The sequence below is a fragment of the Plectrocnemia conspersa genome, unplaced genomic scaffold (genome assembly GCF_051122295.1).
Source record: "Plectrocnemia conspersa isolate PC_06_02 unplaced genomic scaffold, ASM5112229v1 ptg000010l, whole genome shotgun sequence".
Lineage (NCBI taxonomy): Eukaryota > Metazoa > Arthropoda > Insecta > Trichoptera > Polycentropodidae > Plectrocnemia > Plectrocnemia conspersa.
In genome coordinates, this window is record NW_028277174.1 from 26,273,572 (window position 1) to 26,295,911 (window position 22,340).

At 32.7% G+C, this 22,340-nt stretch overlaps 1 protein-coding gene across 50 annotated transcripts in view; it reads right to left on the reverse strand.

The window, feature by feature from the left end:
- Positions 1 to 22,340, reverse strand: part of Liprin-alpha (PTPRF interacting protein alpha) — a 244,081-nt gene that overhangs the window by 1,493 nt on the left and 220,248 nt on the right. The window contains exons 2-18 of one of the 50 annotated variants that reach the window (XM_088194707.1): positions 18,954 to 19,055; positions 14,389 to 14,553; positions 14,239 to 14,313; positions 14,015 to 14,161; positions 13,156 to 13,248; positions 11,427 to 11,714; positions 11,231 to 11,356; positions 10,980 to 11,143; positions 10,608 to 10,917; positions 10,369 to 10,494; positions 10,051 to 10,248; positions 9,654 to 9,863; positions 9,440 to 9,553; positions 3,157 to 3,281; positions 2,610 to 2,748; positions 2,298 to 2,530; positions 2,029 to 2,231 (exon numbers count right to left, since the gene is read on the reverse strand). In XM_088194707.1, the coding sequence (XP_088050833.1) occupies positions 2,029 to 2,231; positions 2,298 to 2,530; positions 2,610 to 2,748; positions 3,157 to 3,281; positions 9,440 to 9,553; positions 9,654 to 9,863; positions 10,051 to 10,248; positions 10,369 to 10,494; positions 10,608 to 10,917; positions 10,980 to 11,143; positions 11,231 to 11,356; positions 11,427 to 11,714; positions 13,156 to 13,248; positions 14,015 to 14,161; positions 14,239 to 14,313; positions 14,389 to 14,553; positions 18,954 to 19,055 (2,818 nt within the window). Of the gene's footprint in view, positions 1 to 2,028; positions 2,232 to 2,297; positions 2,531 to 2,609; positions 2,749 to 3,156; positions 3,282 to 9,439; positions 9,554 to 9,653; positions 9,864 to 10,050; positions 10,249 to 10,368; positions 10,495 to 10,595; positions 10,918 to 10,979; positions 11,150 to 11,230; positions 11,357 to 11,426; positions 11,715 to 13,155; positions 13,249 to 14,014; positions 14,168 to 14,238; positions 14,314 to 14,388; positions 14,554 to 18,953; positions 19,056 to 22,340 lie in introns of all 50 variants that reach the window. The other 49 variants (XM_088194703.1, XM_088194702.1, XM_088194709.1 and 46 more) reach the window with 49 other exon arrangements.

Here is a 22,340-nt window from a genome sequence, read left to right on the forward strand (position 1 = left end):
TGAAAAATCAATTTCCAATATTTGATTACATATTTACATTCAAAAGACAAGCCCTATTTACTAATATTTAACCCTTTAAGTAGCGAGTTTATTTTACGTTATTTTTTAAATTCGTATTATTATTTTTTTATAAATATTACAATTTTAATTTATTGTATTATATTATATTTATTTATGAAACAAATTCAGTGTTTCTCAACATTTTATTATATGCTTTTTTTATTTAATTTCCACTTGTATCAACTTATGATTATTTTATTTATTAGAGTAAATTAATATTCATTTTAGAGTAAATACATACATAAGTTCAGTATAAATAAATAAATAAATTTTAGAGTAAATAAATATTCATTAGGGTAAATTTTTCTTTATTGATAAAATAAATTCGGTGGTTCTCGACATTTTTATTTAAGTTTTTTATTAACGTTCCACTTTTATCAATTTTTATTTACGCCTCACATTTATTATTATTATTTATCGTAATATATTTATTTATTATATTATATTTATTGATAAAGTAAATTCAGTATTAACGTTTTATTATAAGTTTTTTTATTTACCTCACTTTTACTAAATTCTGATTATTTTATTTACTTATACAGATATTAGAGTAAATTTTGCTATATTAATAAAAAGTAAATTCAATGGTTCTCAAAAATTTTTATTTACATCTCACCTTTATCAACTATGTTATGTAAAATATGTGATTTTAGTAAAACCATATCGGAATAGATTTTCACCAGTAGATATATATTTTTACCAGTAAAAATATAAATTATCTGGCAGATGCTAGTAAAATTATATGATTTCAACTTTTCTATATGTAGTATTATATTATATATATTTACCAACTTATCATTATTTATTCAAATCCGATATATATGTGTTTATGTATTTTTTGGTCAAGTTATATTTTTACTAGAAAAGTCCAAATACATTTTCACCAGTAGATATATATTTCTACTAGTGAAAATATCATTTAATTGATAGACGCTAATATGCTGCCCTAAAATGTCGATGAAGCTCAATTTGACAATTGAGAAACGGCCATTTGCTGTTAAAAAAATGACCTAATGAAAGTATTAAAACTAATTAAAGTTTTAGAACTTTCATTAGGTCAAGTCCAAAATACAAACTAAGCCAACTCACACTCAGGGGAAAATAAGCGGAAGAATAAGTACAGACAGACATTGCATCTCACATATTGCTCCATAGTTTGACTGCATTTCGATATTACACTATGTTTTAAAAATATGATAGCTATCCTTACCGATATTACTATGGACTTCTAATATAAGATGGTTGATCAAAGTATATTCAAACCGAATTTTGGTCAATAGGAGAGCGCAAAAACAATTATCACTTCACAGAAGGCAAAAATTCACGTCAAAAGCAATAATAAAAAGCAATAAATTAACAGCGACGGCACGATTTTATTGCTTTTGATGTGGATTTTTTACTTCTGAGAAGGGATAGTTGTTTTTGTGCTCTCCTATTGGGCAAAATTCGATTCTCAATCGTAATATTGTTATAAAAAGTCTTAATATAAATGCTTGATAATCAAGCGTTTTCACCGCGATGGCAAGATTTTATTGCTTTTGACCTGGACTGAAAGTTTATTATATGGCAACACTGAGCAGCAAAGAAAATACGACTAATTATCAGATAAATATTATGATTAGATATTTTTAGTAATTTTTAATGTTTAATTAAAATATTTCGCATTAAATATGATTTCAGAAAATATGTCGCAACAGTAGCAAATTTTTATATTTATTCGTAGCATAGAAAAGGTTAACTGGTACCTATTATTATTTATTCAAGAAATTATATAACTGTTAAAAAATATATAAAATGCCATTTTTGTCATGAGGCCCAGGAATCATTGTTTTCCCTAGGCCGTGTTAGTTCTCGGCGGACCAGACAACTCTATATCGATTTCAACACAAAAAGAAGAATCAAAATAATAGTACAAACAAACATATGTATGTATGTGCACAATATGAAAATTGCAGAAATTTCACAAACCTATTTCTCTTTGAATTTCTTGATCGGAGAGTGCACTCATGATAGCACCAGATTTCACGTTAGCACGACACGCAGCCACGTACCACGCGGGCATGCCTACCCACAACTCTAACCAAGCCACGATAGTAGGTCCGTTCCATAGCGCAAACGGAGTACCAGCTTTCATAGCTTCACCCAAGAGTTCGTGGCGATAATCACGGTCCCTGAAGCATCAAAATAAATTAGTTGAAATAATTATGAGCATACAATATATATTATAAAATAATTACTTCTTCTTTGCCATTCCATATTCGGCTTTAGCGGCCGCTGCAGCGGCAGCTTGTGCAGCAACCCTTGTGTGAGGACCCGGTTGCATTCCAATCATACCGGGAGGTATCATATCGGTATCCATCGATAACGCCGTCTCGTTGGGGTAATACGGAGAGTTACCTAATTGTGAGAGTCCGCTCATTGTTGATAAAGAGCCTAGATCGCCGCCCAGAGAATCTTTTATACCTTTCACCTAAGAATAAATACAATAGTTATATTATTTTATAATAAAATATTTTCGATATACAGGTACAGTATAAGAGATACGTTACCTTTTCTTTTTTGCTGAAGAATCTTCCTAAAGAACTCTTGAGCCCTCGCTTCTTCTGATGATGCGCAGCCTGCGCGGCCGCTTGCGCGGCCACCGAGGCCGGAGAACCCATCATGACTCCGAGAGACTCTTGACTGGAACTGTTGGGAGGAGAATAAAGCAGGGTCAAAACTACGCAAAGCGTTCTTATAGGGACGTCCGTGTCATAAACTAGCGCTAAGATAATGACAAAAATGATATCATCAACAAAATAATTTATTTAGACAAAATTAAAATAACAGAACGACGAGTACGCATCGCTGTTGGGCGTTGCGACACTATCACAACTATACAAGCCACGGTTCAGAGGCGTCAATCCGCTCACGTACGAATTACTATATTGTGACTTTAACGGATAATTAAACATATTAAAACAACTACGAGAACTTGTGCACCTGTGTATGGGGAAGCTGGTGAGAGTTCCCGCAGCTCCGGTACGTCTATGCATGAAACGATCGATAACACGTTTTATATTATGTTAGTTATTGACTACCAAAATAATGAAATACCTTCTGAGCTGCTCTTGTTCGTACTGCAACGCTTGGGCGACACGTTCGAGTCTCAGTGACCGTTGCGTCAGAGGCGATGCTGCTCCTCCCGCGACAGCAGAATCATCGGAGCCGCTAAGCTGCAGCTGAACATTAATCACGTTATTATCACATCACACCAGAAATAAATTAATATTAATTACGCCAAATGCAAATGTTACAATGCAAATAAAATGCGTGTAAATTACGGTTAAGTCATATAAAGCTAAAGCAATACTGTGGATTGTTAATTTAATCATTTTGTTAAAGGAAAAGCTTCTCTTCTATATATTTCGTAAGTAATCGTGCATTTAGGGATCAGGCGTTTGTATATATGTTAATATATATATTTTTTAAACATTATATTTTATTTACTTTGCATTTTTTTTATTTATTCTTTTACAAGGAAAGCACGTCGTAATGCAATATCAAAGCTATTTCTATAATTTGAACGTTCATGCTATGCATATTCATAATAATTATATAGGATTTATTATTGTTTTTTTTTTACGTTTAAGCTATAATAATAGATAATAATATAGGTGATCATGCTTTCCTTCAAGGACATTTCGATAGATACATTTTACTACTTACATGCTATAGTGTATTTTATAGAATATTTTATTAGAATATTTTATTTGTATATTACTAAACATACACAAATAAAGTATTAATTTAACATTGATAAAAAAAAGCACGAAAAATGCTTAGTTTATTTTTTACTTTAAAATGAAATATTTATTTTTTATGTTAAACAAAGTGTGACAATTTAATTCCTGGGTTAGCCTGACTGATTATTACTATATTAAAAATTGACAAAGGCATCCAAAAAAAACTGATTTTCATTCAACAATTACATATTTCATAATATAAATTTAACACTTTGTTGCGAGAAACCGATACATCGGTTTTTGTTAGATCCGACATCATCATTGAAGAAAGAATCGGCAAAATTTTTAATTTCAATAAGCTATATGCCACAGGGGATATTGTTTCTCTTTGAGAATATGTTTCATATCAGTAAAAAGAAAAAATATCGAGTAAATGCGATAGGTTATTGATCTCAATGACACCATGATTCATGATCAGATGCAGAAGTACCAACTACCCATTTCTCGATAGCTTAATGTAAAATTTGTTAAATATCTTCTTGATTCTTTGACTAATTAATTTAAATAATCATTCGGTGTCTATTGTCATAGTTTTCAATTGAGTATGTATAGAGAACATTTCCACCTTCCTCTCTGAAACTTTTAAACCAGAGTCATCCAAACCTTCTAATTTGTTTTAAGTACATGCGTATTACAAACACTAGTACAGAATCCATTAGATATTTATACGAAGCATTATTTAAATATTGACTTTTGATTTTTATTTTAGATTATTGCTATTATAATTATTTGTTCAAAAATAAATTATTTGTTCTAAACTTATAAAGATAATCAATTTCATCATAGGTTATTTTCACTCTTTTTCAAGAAAAAAAAACGAATAAATAAGCATAATTTTAATCTGTAGTAAAATTTTGATAATAGATATTTTTAGGTAATATCCATTCTACAGTTTGATGGTATGCTGGAAAAAAATTTTTTTTAACCAAAATAAATGTTAAAAAAAATACATTGCTCTGATTAAATCTCCAAATATCAACAGACTTTTAACAATATTACAAACTACAAATAATAGCTAATAAGTTTATCTGTAATTGTAAAACAAGATTATTATATCAGGTTAAAGGCAATTTTCAAAAAAATATCAAGGTTTAGTCATTTTTAATAAAATCATAAATATTGAATAATTTTTAGAATAAATAGTATAAATAAAAATAGAATTCAATAATTTTATTAGACACATTTTTAAATGGCCAAAATGAAGTTTATAAATTAAAAACGATATGTCAAAATGAAGTTTAGAAATTAAAAATAATACGTCAAAATCGTTATTTGAAAAAATTCGCCATAATTTTTATAATTTTTGTCCCGCGAGACCTAATTTGAAATCTGGCAGCCCTAGTAACAATTGAGCTGAAAAGTAAATCTTTCTGTTCTATATTCATTAATTATTGGCATATTGAGATTTATTCCTAATTTTTAAAATGTCTGTGAACAAATGTAAGCGACAAGTTGTGCTAGGTTCTGTATCATTAATCTCCGACCTGCTTTTATGACAGCCCTAATATCCTCACTAACAGCCCCTAATGACTACCCGTCCTTACGTAGATATCTAATGTCAAAATTCCCAGAACGAAATTTTTATAACTACATTTGGCACTTTTTAAATGTAATGGCATCCCTACCCGTTGCAATACAGGTGTTTTTAATTGCTATTGTCAGATTATGACCGGGTTGAAACTCAAAGCATAATATAGCTTAACTGAAATTATTTTATCTCCATTGCCATTGTTGATTTATGGTTGAAAATATCGAAACCAAAAATATCCCGTTACTAAATAGTTTCATTGATACGACTACTGTTAACCCTTTTAGTGCCAAGTGAAATTAGGCGGCGTATGCTTAGAATGCCAAGCATTTTTTTGGCAAATATTATGTTTATAAAAAATATTTCTGAAAATTTTCATTTTTTTGTGTGAGCCACTGTTTATTATCCCTTCCTGGGCGAAAAGGGGGCCAAAAAATACCCCAAGAAGTTGTTTTTCATTGTAACTTTTTAATTACTACCATTAATAGACCCACATTTTATGTAATCCTGTAATTAAGGATTATACATAGGTAAAATTTGTTTTGAGTCAATTTCGAAATCGTATAACGGTTTAAAAAATAAATTTGCGGTAAAATATCTATTATTTGTGAGTGACCGTCAGTTTTGCAATTCCAAGAAGGGCAGGTATAGAGGATAACATTTGGGTTCACTCGCACTCGAAAGTTATGAATGTGTCGATGGTCGGTTTCCACAATGAGTTAGAACGAGAAAGCTATATGCTGTTGGTATACCATCACCTTCTCAGAAGAATCATTGTCTGGAGAAAGCCACGTGCTTGCAAATCAGTGTCTCCCAAACTTTTGCCGTGTTTCATTGTTTGCAAAGCTGATTTATTATTTTTATTTTTGTAATTCCATCATCTTATACCTTTTATTTCATGTAGGAAGAATTATTATACACTTTGTTATTTTCTGTATATTATATTATACGTATTTGGTGATTTTTTTGCGGTATAAATTGTGATAAAATACTGGGATATGTCGTCCAGACAAGATACAGAAAGACCTTTAGACGAATGTGAAGATGATGTCAATTTCGATGAATCTTTTGACAGTGATATCGACTTTGAAGAGTTGGATTCAGGTGCCACCGACGTAAATGATGTAATCTATAACGAAGCTGACGATTCTTCATCAAAAGATGAAGAAACCGAAGATGATGAATTCACACCAGAAGACACCACGTTCATGTCAAGATCTGGTCTAGAATGGCATTCAACTCCATGATACAATTCCAGAACGCGAATCCAGAATATCGTAACATCTTCTTCAGGACTTGGAACAGAGGCTAGCAATGTGACTACAATCAAGGAAACCTTTGCTCTCTTCATGACTGCAGCGATGATTCAAGAAATAAGTAGTAGTGGAGACTTATCGGGTCTCTAGAAATTACAATCAAGACCACACCAACCAACCGGAAATAGAATCATTCATCAGCGTATTGATAGCATCTGGAAGATGCAATGGCCGTAGACTACCACTAAAGGAAATATGGACATTTAACCAGCTTTTTAAGGAATTCTTTTTTTCTACGGTCATTTCAAGGGACAAATTCGTATATTTATACAGTAAAATTCACTTTGATGACAGAAACACCAGACAATTACGATTTCAACAATCGCAAGATAAATTTGAATCACTACGCTCGATATTTAATAAATTTAAAGCAGCCTGTTTGAATAATTACTCTCCAAGATCGCATATCACGGTTGACGAAAGACTGGCTACGTATCGAGAGAGATGCCCATTTCGCGCTTTTATCAAAAGTAAGCCCGGCAGATATGGAATAAAAATATGGGTAGCTGCTGATGTAGAGACGTCATATATTTTAAATATACAACCATACATGGGAAAGCAGCAAGTACGAGAGAGAAACCAAGGTGAAAGGGTAGTGACTGATCTAATTAGTTCTTATATTGGAACTGGACGTGGTGTCATTACTGACAACTTCTTTGCGTCAATGCTCCTTGCTCAAAGACTTTTGGAAGACAGCATTAACAGAAACAATTATTAAAAATAAGCGTGAAATACCGCAAGAATTTTTGCGTTCACGCCAGCAAGAGGAATTATCTAGTCGTTTTGGCTTTACCGATGACATCACATTGGTTTCATAGGTTCCGAAAAAAAAAACAATCGGTCACACTGTTGTCAACAAATTTAGCCATGGAATTTGCCGGAGAACATTAATTTGCGAAAAATAGTGGGATATCGTTTCATAAACATATTCAATATGGTTTCACACTTTATGATCAAGCAACTAACGTTGAAACTGTTACTCCACTGACAATACTCCCTGAAAATCGCGTTGAAGAGGTTAGGAGAAATAGGTGCAGCTTTTGCCCTAGAAATTAGGACAGAAAGACTCGATTTTTTGCACCACCTGCAAAAAAAGCGATATGTACGGTTCACAAGCACCAGTTGAAAATATTGTCATGTCCAAATTGTTTACAAGATACACGCGTAGAATAAATGAAATATTTATATTATTATCCTAAATATAAATATATTATTTTTGTTATTTTATATTATAAACACATTATTAAAAAAAAAAAATGTGAATTATTTTTATTTCTTTTGCAATTATTATTTTTAACAATAATAAGTTATATATAAATAATATAATGTTTTACTAATTTTTTAATTGATTTAATTTGTTGAAAATTTAATCGATTTATAAATAATTAAATAATAATAATTTTATTAGTCAGTGTTTGAGAAACGCTGCAACAAGCATCGACAAGTAAACGCATGTAGACGCCCCTCAATCGCCGATCGTTCTTTGGCCAGAAATGTCGCCGAAAAATATGACTATAATTTGCAAAAAATGCTAATAAAAAGAGATTTTATTCGTTTTATGAAAGTAAATATGTATGGAAACACATGTTAGATGATTAGGTTAACAATTTTCTGTTGAAAAAGTATCATAATTTCGAGAATAGTCTGGGGGACAAAATGAACCCCGGTTCGGAACACTTGCGATTTTTCTACCTTCCGTACGGGATGGGTTATAGGAACAAAATTAAATCTAGTTTATACAAGTAAATACAGAAAAAATATAGAATACAAAAAAAATATTAAACTAGAAACGAATACCCGTGTTCTAACAACATTCATTTCGTCGTTCATATATGCAAACATTGACATCCTTACGGCACTTAAACGGTTACCAAACACCGAAAGAGTAGTGAAATTATCGTTAATTTATAAAAAGTTATACATTTTTGCAAATGTAAGAAAAAATAAGCAAAAACTTATGGGACCACTTGATACAATTTCTTAAAATATTAATTTTTATATAGATACCCCTGATAATATGGGAACAGTGAGTTAAATGAATTTACAGTAATCCTTACATATACGCCGATTAAAGTTTAGCACAACAATTTTCAAAAAGTTTAGAAGGCTTGGAAAGCTCTGGTTTAAACACTTAATTTACAGTAAATCTGAAGTCAATATTTTTTTTTAAATATGATGAATGCGTTGAACTAAAATTTACAGCTGTTAACCATCCTTGATTAATATGCTGCATTTTTTTTCAACCTGATTTCCAAAATTGTAGCTTAATCCGAAAATTAAATTGCCACACTGTACTTGTAGCATGTATAATTCTAAGTATAACATTTACAAACTGTATTAGATCTTTGGAAGGATAAGCATAAATATATTGAATTAAAAATGAACGGCCAATTCCACTCTAAAATATGTATTTTTATACTATCATTTTAAAATTATTATAGGAACCAAAAACAAGTATTTTTGGTTTTATTTATAGATCAAATAAAAATTGACTACAACTAAAATACAATACATATTCCAAACGAAGATTCGTATACATAGTTTTGCATTAATAGGTGGATTCAATATTTACTACCTTCATATAACAATAAATTGCTACAAATATGCATATATACATATTTCCATTTTCTAATAAATGTTTAAGCATATAATAATACATCACACTCGGTTTTTGGAAAAACATATTAGGTTACAAGATGCAGTATCGCATATATAGATAATTATCGGCAGCGTTTGGATCGCAAGAGTACCTGGCTGTTGGGCAAGGACTCTGATAGACTGTGGGGTGTCGACAAGGGAGGTAGTCCACCGGGCGAAGCGCCAATATAACCGTGTAAGTGTGCGGGCGACATGGACGCAGGTGCCTAACACACCCAACAAGTTTTTAAAAAACACATCCAACCCAATTTTTTTCGTAAATATTAACTATGATAATTTTTATTATGCGAGTAATTCAACACTTACAGTGTGGTATTTGTGTAACATGTAAGGGTCCTGCCGTGACGGCGAGTGCCTCTGCTGCGGGGTGGACGTTCCAGAGTGGGGCGTGTGAGCGCTGCCCGTGAGAGCAGACGATGGCACTCCTGGCGGCGATCCTCCCCCTCTATCTCGACCGCCACGAGCAACTAGGTTCATATGTTCATAGCTTCCGACCTGATAATAAAAGTCCTGCCCCTTTTGTTAAATGAAACTTAAAAGCAGTTAATTAAAAACAACGTATTTAAACTATGATATTCTCCATAATTAAAATTGACGCAATCTAATGAGATTCTAGTTATTATATAAAAGTTAAACACGCCACTCAATATAATTTTAAATATGGAAAATACATAGTCTACTCATAGGCAATGTATAAACGCACCCTGGATTCCAATTCTTCAGCTCTCGCTTCAGTTGTTTGTTTTTCTTCTTGGATAAGACGAATTTCGTTATTTATGGCATCTAATTGCTCTTGTAGCATTAAGGCGAGGGCCGCAGCATCGGTGTGTCCGGCACCGCTGCCGCCTCCGGGCGATAAAGCTTCAGCTACAGCGCTGAATATACTATCGCCGTCGTCGTTCTAAATCGTCAAACACAATATAGTGAGTAAGTAAAAGATATCAATAAAAAATATATTTGATAGAAATAGTGGTGAAAAACAAAAATAAAGTTTGAGCGTCTTATGGGATGAGAAACACACCTCTGCATCACTACTGACGTCAAAGGCTTGTTGAACGTTCGCTAGAACATGAGCTTGTTGTAATTTTTCCCATTCGGCTCCACTGTCCGCTAGACCACCCACTCTGCCCAGACATACGGCATCAATCTGACAAATTCGCAAAGACCACGTGTGAGTTTGATCGTTGTATAAGAAAGTAAGAATGGAAAGAACGATAGTAGAGTTAAAAAATCAAAAAATCAACACACATAATGAGTAACCTTGTTCTGATGCCGAGAATCAAAGCTTGTATGACTAGCGCTTCTCGAGAAGCTTTGCTCTCTTCCGCCACCACCGGGCGAAAGTGATCTTGTGAGAGCGTCCGTTTGCTGGATATTAAAAGCTATCTCTTGTTGCAACAGTTGCCTTCTGACACCGTCGATTTCCAATCGGCACTTGGCTAATTCTTTAGTGATATCCGTCTTTTCAGCTTGCAAATCTTCGGCAGCCTTTCTCGTCTTGTCTAGCTCTTGAGTTAGAGCATTCTTTTCCTCCAATGCGTGCATGCGTTCTTTCAAATGGACTTGCAACCTAAAATTATATTTATAGTTAATATTCAACTCAAATTATATACAATAAATGCAAATATGTACCGATCGTTAGACTCTGAGAGTAATTTATCAACAGTCGCCGACAGTCTCGTATTGTGCTCCTCGTTCATGCGTAGCCTTTGGTTGAGCCGCATCAATTCAGCATTCTTCTCGTCCAACGTCGCTTCTAACCGTTGAATTCTGTCTTCAGCTGAACCGTGTCTCTCCTGCGCCTTGGATAAAGTTTGAACCCTCATGAAAATATTTGAACAACACTAATAATAATCACAGGCTAAATATGGCCTTGCCTTTACCTGACTCAGCGCTTCCATTCTCGCCTTTAATTGTTCTTCCATCTCAGGAAGGGTCGAGAGCTGAGCCAGTTTTTGCGTAGACAGTTCGAGTTTTTCTTCAATTGCAGATATTTTTTCTTCTTGCAACTGTTGACGTCATATTTATCAATATAAATATAAAATTCATATTTACTATAAAATAAAAACGATTCAAAACCTTCAACTGAGCTTCTTTATGTTGCAACTCTTGTTCGAGTTTTTCGTTTAGATCGTGTAACGAAGTTGACTCTCGTTGTGCATTGAGATACCGCTTTTCGAGTGTCGCGATCCTTTCTTCTTGATCGCCTTTTTGAGCGACATTCTCTCTAAGATCTCTCTGCAGCTTGTTGCACTGTTCTTGACACTTCATCAGTTCCCTTTGCGATTTACCTAGACTCTCTTCCAAATCGCTGATCTTTGAATTCTGTTCAGATACTCTCCGTTGCCAAGAGCTCAATTCTGCGGCCTAAAATTACGAATTATATTAAACTCTAATCTAACAGTTTAAAAATATGACTTTTGTAACTATGTATGTAATGTTTTTATTGACGAAAAACTTCTAATAGTCGTATTATTATTATTTATTAATTAACATTGGAATTCTAACATGTTGATGATTGATGATGTCGTTAAATAATACGAACAAAGATTAACATGTTTTAAAAAGTATCAATGTCATATTGAGTTATGTTAAAATGTTAAGATAACATGCAATTACCATGCGATTTTTACTACAACAATTATTAAAAATAATATTTTAAATGATAAGGATAGTGGATTGATTAGGTTTAGTGTTTCTTGTAATATAATAAATATAATAAATATAATGTATCTACATATATAAGTAACATAAATATTATATAAACGTCGGAATTTTACAAGGAGTTTTTTGGAAAGTTCGCAGTCAATATAGGTACATACGTCCTTCTGTGCCTAAATTGCAGATAATTTTTGCACGTGAAATTTCCAGTACAGTAGAACCCCGAATAACACTACCCCTATTAGCACTATCCCCCGAAAAAATCTGCGATCGTACCCTTAACAACACTGTCCCCGCTATTATAATGAACATTTTTTATAATCTCTTATTAAGTCATAGAAAAAAATCACAATTGACATTACTACAGTTTTATAATAAAAATCTATTGCGCTTATATGTTCATTGTGCTTCAATGATAAAAAAACTTTTCTGTGTTTGAATTATGTGCAGGCAATGCTAATAAAAAGCTAAAAAAAAATATTTTTTGTTCTTCTACCTCGACAATGATTAAAAAAATTGGTTCATTTATCATTGCATGGTGTTATTATCCACTTTGTTTGGTCATCTTCTATTTGTTTTGTAATATACTGCTTTAGAACAGAATATTTATTCAAGGGGTCGTTTTTACTCATTTTATTCCTAAATCAGATAGATACTCAGCCGTTTTTGAACTTCTTCATAGTGTGGTAGTTTTATTCCCAATAACATCCAAAAAAAATCTTTATATTTGTTCACTCCAGTTCCTCAAATATGCCAAACGAGTTTTATGGCACTCCGTAACTTCATCAAAAAATTTTCTTTTACTTTTCCGAAATACTACTATCCTGAATGATTTTTAAATATTTTAAATTGTATGGGTATTTTCTAGATCCCCAACTACACGCACCCGAATAGCACGTCCCTTAAATCTACCGTGTTATTGGGGGGTCTACTGTATATACAATAATAAACTTATTTATTTATATTAGATATTGTTTTTGGATGCGAACTTTTCAACATCAGTAAGACCGTGATGTGAAATAATCTTACACAATCAAATGATTTTCAGGCCGGCTAAATGGACAATGATCTCGAAAGACACAGGTTATGATATCGTAGTATCGTTTACGACCAGGTGGACCTCTAAAGCAAAATCTGAATGTCAAACCTGGATGTCTAACGTAGTTTGAAGCGCAAGTATCTTCTTTTCAGGTTTATCCGAGCTTGTTCCGTTAACGGGTGATGGCAATACCTCATCCGACTATGTAGTAAAACAAAATAAAAGAAAACACAACACAATTAAACATGCACTTGACCACCACACCACATGACTAAACTACGCATGTGTGATTTTGTGTAAATGTATATGTATGTCTGTGTGTATATATTATAAATCAATTTATAAGAATATAAACATATTTTTTCATTATATCCACTATATAATAAAAACTACATATTAAAACATAAGTAATAAGAGCGAATGTACAAAGCTTTATTTAAATACAAATAACATGCTATTGTCGTTTATTGACTATTATATAAAAATTCTAAATATTGCATTCATTTTATTCTGTATGTTCTGTAAAGTATATAATATAAATGTATGTAATAGAAAAGTAAAACAAAAATCTGTATGGAATATATTAATGATACAACTTAAACCATTTTCAACTAATACAATTGTATGCGTATTTTGAATAATTTAGTTGAACTTTAAAATGCACTCAATTGTAATAGTTATAAATATTGAAAAAATGAAATTTGTAATATTTTATATTAAAGGCATGCTGTTTGTAAAAATTAAAGTAAAATCACCAATCAAGAGTCACACTTTTATAACCTCGTTATATTTATGCAGTATTTTATTTAGATCAACTAAAGATATATTTATTAACATTTATATGAGATATATAATATATGTACATATAAAATAATATTATGTAGTTTACAAATATTTATATGTATTTTGTGTCAATCTGTATATGTGTTTATTAAAATACGATAGTTGTATAAACAATTAGTAATACCTTGGTAGCGGCATGATGTTCGCCGTTGGGATCTCCGCCGGACGGAGAGCTTCCGCTGCCCGGTTGTCCGTTTTCTTTAGGCCGCGGCGAGAGTCCTCCTTCGGTTCCTTCTTGACTATTTGGCACAAGTCCCCCTGATTTGTAGTTCTGTAACTAATTAAAATTGAATTATTTGCAAACACACATTAAATCAATTTGAGATCAAGGGAATGTTTCAAACTCACTTCATCTCTAGAGTGAGCTAACTCTTCTTCAAGTGCCGTGTTCCTCTCCAGCGCTACCCGCAACCGTTCTCTTACCTAAAAAAATATAGTTATAATTAAATAAAGATTCTATTGTATAAACATAATTGATTTGTAAGTGTCGATACATACTTTTTCGTCTAGTGCCTTGTGATGTTCGAATAAGCTTTTTAAGGCTTTCAGTACTTCGACTTCGGAAGATACGCCTGACTGTTGTGCCGTTTGTCGTTTTATAACGGTCATGCGCAGGGATCGCTCGTGTCTTGATACCAGACATTCTAAATGTTCTAAAAGTAGCTGTGAATTGAAAAACAGAAAATATTAATAAATGGAGAATACATACTATATGGCGTTATATATTTTGTTTATTTAATTGAAATTTTTAAATATGTACGAAGGTGAGTCAAATGAAAACCTTTAAATTCAGTGGTTGTATTTTTAATATTTACATTTCATTAAATGACATGCATTTTTCAGGCTAAATTCAGGGGTGTTCCTATTTAGAATACACGTCAAAAGGAAATAAAATTGTGCCTTCACCGTCACAGTGGAAATGCTCAGTTATCGAGCATTCATATTAAGACTTTTTATAACAATGTAACGACTTGCCGTCGCCATTGCAGTGGGAACGCTCGTTACCGAGAGTTCCTACTGCTACGGCGCCAACACGATTATATTGTTTTTGACGTGAATTTTTGACTTCTGAGAAGTGATAATTATTTTTTGCGCTCTCCTATTGGTCAAAATTCGGTTTAGATGTGCTTCATTCGATTCTTACTTATTGCAAGTCGTTACATTGTTATAAAAAGTCTTAATATGAATGTCCGATAACTGAGCATTTCCACTGTGATGGTGAAGGCACGATTTTATTTCAAGGCAAATTGCGTTTCAGACATTTTAGAGCAGCATATAATTTTACTAACACATATCAGTTAAATTATATTTTCGCTAGAAGAAATATAAATCTACCGGTGAAAACGTATTTCAATAATTTCATTAAAATTACATTTTAAACAATATTTTCTGTGGCTGTTTTTTTAGATTTTCTTTGAGGGATCCGAGAAATTTTAGTTTAGAATCAGGGACGTCATTTCAGCTTTTTTCAGGAAGGGGAGGAGGGGGGACAAAAGTTCGCCAGTCAGTGCTATTTTTTTAATATTTCGATTTCATTAAATGACCCCTACCTGCCCCCCTCCTCTCCCAAATGACGTCCCAGCTTTATTGTACACTAGTAGCTTAAAATAGCCACCGCTTTGAGTGGTGAAGGGTGAATCGCATTAAAATTTACAGTATAGTAATGCATTAATACGAGTAGACTAAGAAAATCGTGTAGAAACATGAGAGTAAGTTGCAGCAGTTTAAGCCATCAGCACACCACAACGTCCATAATATTTTGTAGTTACAGAAAGTACAAGACGAAAGCAGCTGACTTTATAATTCATTCAATACAACATAATAATGTTTCTCTTGAAGCAAAATATGATAGCTATATAGAAAGAATTGTTACTGGAGATAAAATCTGGGTGCAGTAATACCAGCTGGAAACCAAAATAGCGAGAGTAAGTAATGGCTCTATACCGGCTCAACAAAACCGAATGAATTTGGCACTCAATCTCTGCAGATATAATTTGCTGACTCCTTTCAAGAACAAACGAGATAATTTTGGAGCACCATGCTATCACTAGATACAGATCTCAAAAACCAAAACAACGTGAGCAGGTGAATTATTGCAATATGACGATTCTCCAATGAGTGTCTTGAATATCTCCATAGTCACTAGATTTTCACAACTTTGATTCTCAGATCTGCCAGGACCACGACTTAAGCGTGAGACTAAATTTGTCGCAATTACTTTATCAAAAGCATAATAAAAATAATTGCTACTTGTAAAACAAGTTTATTTGTCACGCCGATATTATATAAGCGCATGTGCCGGTCGCCTATTCGGGCGGATTAGGACCACTCTCAAATACAAACGGAATGCACTGCCAATAGAATGTAATGCAGAGCAGTAGCAAAGGGGAAGGGGGGGGCAGATTACACCAGGCGCAAGATTGAGGGGCGCGCTAAAACGAAGTTGGTAATAATCCACAAAAAGTGATTGAAAAAATGACAGAAAGTTGAGATAAAGTTATAGAAAATAAGGGTAATTATATTTTGGAATAAATTGTAAAAGAAAATGATTTTTTTAAATTTGTTTAAAAAAATAATGGATCATTCCGGTACCTCTAATATATACATGCATAAATGGAAGGGGGATAAAAAATTAGCGTTTTAGCACTATTTAATTTAACACTACACCACTGTACAACAGGACAAGATATATTTGATGCTATTTCATCATATTTAGAACAATTTAAAATATCACGGGAGTTGTGTGGAAATTTGTACGGACGGTGCCCCATCAATGGTACTCATTGAAAGAATTTGTGACCATTGCCAAGAAAAGCTCTTTAATATTATATCTACTCACTGATTTTTGCACAGATAATCTTTAATGTCAAAAACATACCAGCAGTATTAAAATCTGTACTAGACAAAGTTGTAAATAGTTGTAAAAAGCTACATAAAAACGAGACCTATAATAACACATGTTTTTAAAAAACTTTACATATCTATAGAAGCAAAGTATGTTTGCTTTTGCACACTCAAGTGAGGTGGTTATTCAAGAGAAAAGTGTTATGCTGATTCTTAGAACTTAAGAATGTGTTGTTAAGGTTTTTTCAAAATTAAGGTATACCTGATTTTGTACAACATCTTCAAAACTATATTTGGTGTGTTAAAATGACATATTTAGCTGATATGTTTGATTACTTAAATAGCGCCAAGGAAAAAAAGTAAAAACATTGACATCCACTGATAAAGTAACGCATATTAGAAAAAAATAAGAGTAGATTTATGTTTCCTTCCCTAAATGATAACACTGCTGAGGAAATTATTTCCGCTATGACTGAACATTTTACTTTATTGGAAGAAAATATTAAATACTACTTTCCTTCGTCAAATATAGAAAATTATGACTAGATACGAAATAACTTTGCCACGATTGATACATTGAGTTGTGAATTTTCGTACCAAGAAGAAGAACAATTACATTGTCAACGGATCATACTCTAGAAATAAAATTCTCTAAAAGAACTTTGAAGGAATTTTGGATTTTTGCCTAAGACTCAGCCCTTAAGGGCATTGAAAATATTTTTACAGTTTTCAACTACATATTTTTGTAAGCTCCGTTTTTCGACAATAGCAAATATAAAATCTAAGAAACGCTTTCAATTTAAACAAATAATTGAAAGTAGATCAAACCTAATATCGCTAAAATATGCATAAACCGACATGTTCAGGTATCACATTATTTGATTTTCAACTCAAATAAATTTAATTCGAGTATTTTTAGTTGCACGAGTTTTTACAAATACAATAGAACCCCCCAATAACACGGTAAATTAGGGACGTGCTATTTGGGTGCCCGTTACTTTATGTATGAGCGAGCCAAAGGGAGGATATCTCACCACACACGCAACTGCAAAAAATTGTATGAGTATTTTTTAGTCTCACAACTACACGCACCCAAATATCACGTTCCTAATTTACAGTGTTATTGGGGGTCTACTGTATTTATATATTATACATATATTTTTTGAAACTGATATGTAATCTGTTTAATTTGTATATTTTGCTTTTTTCTTACCCTTTGACTTTGATGCTACGCGAATTTTTCTTATAATTAAAAGTGCACCCTGATTTCAAAAATGTTAAGAACCACTGATTTAAGGGATTGAAATTGTTTTTGTAATATATTTCGGATATTTTTTTATAACTTGATTGTTTTGAATATAATATATTATGATATTATGATAAAATATGTAAAAACCAAATGCAAAAAATACAAACGAAAGGAAATTTACAAGTGCGCAATAAATCATTATAATTATAATTATTTATGTATCTTCCAAAATATGGATGTGGAGGATTATATTTGTTTTGAACTTTCACCATCAATCAAAACCAAGTGATAAGTGTCAAATATTTAAGTTATTTATCTGACAAAAAAGAAAGTGCATAACTTAAAAACTAAAGTCGCTCATAAAAATGCTACACGCTTAAACTATTCAAACTTCTACCATTGGTGACATTTTTGTTAAGGAAAACGCTTCTTTTCTATTATTTATTAAAGTTTTCGAAAAACACTTCGCGAACAATTTACTATTCCATATAATATTGTAATTGCGAAAAAATGTATTCGCCCGTCGGACTAGTCGCCAAATATGTGAACGTATAGTATATGCAAAGGGCCTAGAGTAGGAGATAGGAGTCGAGACCCTTTCTGTTTGAATTATTCATGGAATAATTTTGATAAATAAATTGTTTGTACGCTTTAATTTTCATATTTTCACACTACTGCACCACTATATGAGTTTTTTTTAATAAAATAGACATAAGGATGGATTCCTCCAACATCGAATTAAAAACTCAATTGAATCGAGAAAAACTAGTTGTGCAGATCCTACCGCAAAAAGTGTGTATTAGTTGTTTTCGCTGAAGGAAAACGAATTTTATTTTAGGCGCGACAGCCGGACATTCGTTTCGTTTGATTTACGACACGCACTGGGACGAAGGACACATGAAAGGGTTCCGCGAGATGGAGGAGTAAAATACTTTTGTGTGTATATATATAGAAAGATAGGTGTACTCACCCTTGTGTTGTTCCTCTCGGCTTTCAGCTCGGAGATCTCCTCGTCTCGCTCCACCAGTTTTTCTCGCACGATGTTCAACTCCTTAGTGAGCGTGGCGAATTCCTGAAAAGGGAAAGAAAAACGGACACGTTAATATTACGCCGCGCAAAGGACATCCATAATGCTAACGTTTAATCTCAGAGAAAAGAGAGACGAGCTTGTTACGTGGCGGCAGGAACACATACGTTTTGCCATACCGTAAATTACTGTTATCACTTCTGACTCGGGTGTATAACTATCGTATTTTTGAGCCGCCCTTCGGATTGTTTTTCGGACTGTGTTATTAGCGAGTCAGAATGAATAATGGTGGCGTTAGAAAATAAAATGAACTGGTACTTGTTATAATGTTATAGCGTATAGCTGAATACCCTCGTCGCTTCTTCAAAAACAGGAACTCAACCGGACATCCGGGAGCTTTTGAGTAATAGTTTCAACTGGCTGTGGGATTATACCTCAGAGGATGTGTTTATTAGCGTCAATGCAACAGTTCGATCTGTGTGTTATATATGTTAAAATTTAAAAAGATATTTATATATTAAATAATTATAATGGCGATCGTTATCGTTTCGGCGCAGCGCCATTCAATTAAAGAACCCCCTTGCGGGTGAACGATCCCTTTGTGCTTTTCAGAGAGAACATATCTTTTCGCCTTCAAGATATTGTTGTGGGCATGTGATTATATCATTTTTGGTAGCGCAAAAAAGAGAAAACAAAGAGAGGCCGCGAAATCCCAGGGGCGTGGGGCAATTCGGGCTGCGCCCGAAGGGATGGTCTTTTTATTCCTGCCACGGACGAAAGGGACGAATCGAACGATTATTGAAAATATATATTATGCACACGAGGGCGGACGCGAGGTGGGTGTGGATTAAAAAAATATTCCAGAGTTGTTGTCTGGAAGATATTGGGTTAAGCTTTCGCTTCGACTTGAATAAATATATGTAGATCAAGTGAGGGGTGTGAAAAATTCTACACATATTCGACAAGTGACTCGGGTAAACATTGTAGCATAAAAAGGGCATTATCTTAGGCAACAAATTAAATCAGATTTGGGTCAAAATAAAAATCAAATCTCGGTCAGAATTTTATTAACAAGCTAGTCATATTTACATTATTCAGAAATAGAATAAATATCGAATGGTTAGAATATGTAAATTAAGAAAAATATTACTATAACATTTATATAATATATTGGTGTGACAAAATAATTGGACCACTCCAACATTTCACATATTTTGATATTTTGCAAATAACCAAAAAAAAAAATTCAACGTGTCTCATCAATTAGTGATGAGAATAAAAAAACTGTCAGTATTTAGAGAGCAACCCAATACGTCACAACAACATAAATGTGGACGAAAACGGACAGAAAATTGTTTCTATTGCATTGCGAAACAGGCGGGTCACAAATAACGGTGTAACAGCTATTTTAAATGAGGAAGGAATCGAAATATCTAAGAGAACTTAACAACGCCGATTACGCGAGGTGGATTGTTAAGAGCGGCTCTGCAGTAAAAAACTCTCAACTAACAAACGCGTAAAAAAAAATTCGAATGGCCCAAGCAACACCGAGATTAGACTGCAAATGATTGTTTATGTCCTTAAATTATGTTTTAAATTTTTTTCAATTCACACTATACATGTTTACTGTAAATATTTTTCTCCGACAAAACAACATGTGTAAGTTGACCGAGCAATGCGATTATGTGCATAGGCGACCTTCGGAGAAGTCTACAAGAAAAAATGTATAAAAAGAGTCATAAAATATCCACGTTCTGGGTTTAGTCGCAAGGGTTCCATTTATTTTGCTCGAGGAACGATGAATTAAGATTTTTATAAAAATATTTTTTTATTTTTTTATTTATTGATTTTTTAACCAGTAAAAACCAATATTTTACGTTGAAAATCGGACAATTCGAATAATCGAATATTCTACTGAGAATCCTAGTCACGTTCAGTGTTGTTATACTTTATTATCATCGGAAAGTACCTACAATGATTTCGCTTATAAAAAGCCTGTTCTTTCATTAGTTCAAGCTACTAATGAGAAACGTATTAAAGTCATGACATTTGCTTGATGTCAGGTAAATAATAATAATAAAGTTGAACAAATAAAAAATGTGTACTTTTGGTTTTTAAATTGTTTAACTTGACCAACACGATAGATAAGTGGTATAAGTCTCAGATTATTAACCTGAAAGACCTGGGTTCGTATGTATTAAATTGCTATCGTGTCTGGGGGTTCGGAATTAGTGATTATTATATAATTATAATTCCGATCGATCATCACAGAATAGGATTACCTAGATTTTCCTAATTTCACAAAATAAAATCAAGGTAGGTCGTACATATCTGGAATAGTATTGAAATTTTCTAAGAATGAGCTATTTTCAGCTCATAGAGAATAAAATAAAAAGACAAATAATATATTTAATATTTGTGTATCTCATGAATGCGAAGTGCGTGAGATTAGGAGCGTTAAGCGCGAAACGCAATGTATTACATAAATTATTTGCATTGTAATAAAGAGAAGAAATAAAAATTTAATAAATAGGTATGCATGTTCAAGCAATACTTTTAAACGAAGAGCAGTGAGAGCACTTGACGTTTCGACTCTTATGTCGGGGTCATCATCACCTCGACCTCGCTACGAGAGTTTTCTCTTTTATAATAACCTCGTATTAAGACCACACCGTCGTCGAACATTTAAAAATACAGTAATTGCTATTTTATAACAACATTTGATTATACAATAATATTCAAATTCGGCATTAAAATATTGTTAAAAAAAATAAAAGCGTATTCAGATGGACGCGAAGTAATATTTTTATTATTTTGTTTTCGACCATCGTGACGCATTAGGGTAATCTGTTATTTAAATAAATAAATTTAAAATCAGGTTTTAGTATTAAAGCATTTTATTCCGTTGAAAGAGTCACTTTAAAAAAGGATGTTAGATAAAAAAAAAATGGGTTTGCACTTCGGGCTCGCGTACTTGACTAAAAATATTGGCCTGAAGATATTGATGTTCAGTTGACATTTGGAAAGATTGAATTTAGGAACATTTCGCGAATTCTCGAAAAGAGATCATGAAAAAATATTGCTTTTGATATGTACATATATGCTCTGAATTCTATTCCCTTTTTTTCAAGTGGACGTGAACTTAGGTTATCGCAAATTAATCAAATTATTACAACAATAAGAGCTTCGTTCAAGACCAAAACAGTTTTGGCACTTTTGTTCATCAAACTCGTCGGACCACCTTTGCCACTTTTCGATCCTTCAAAATATGTTGATTTGTGGTTTCTCAGATTTTATTCGGCCATAGACACCAAACACTAAAAAAATGAA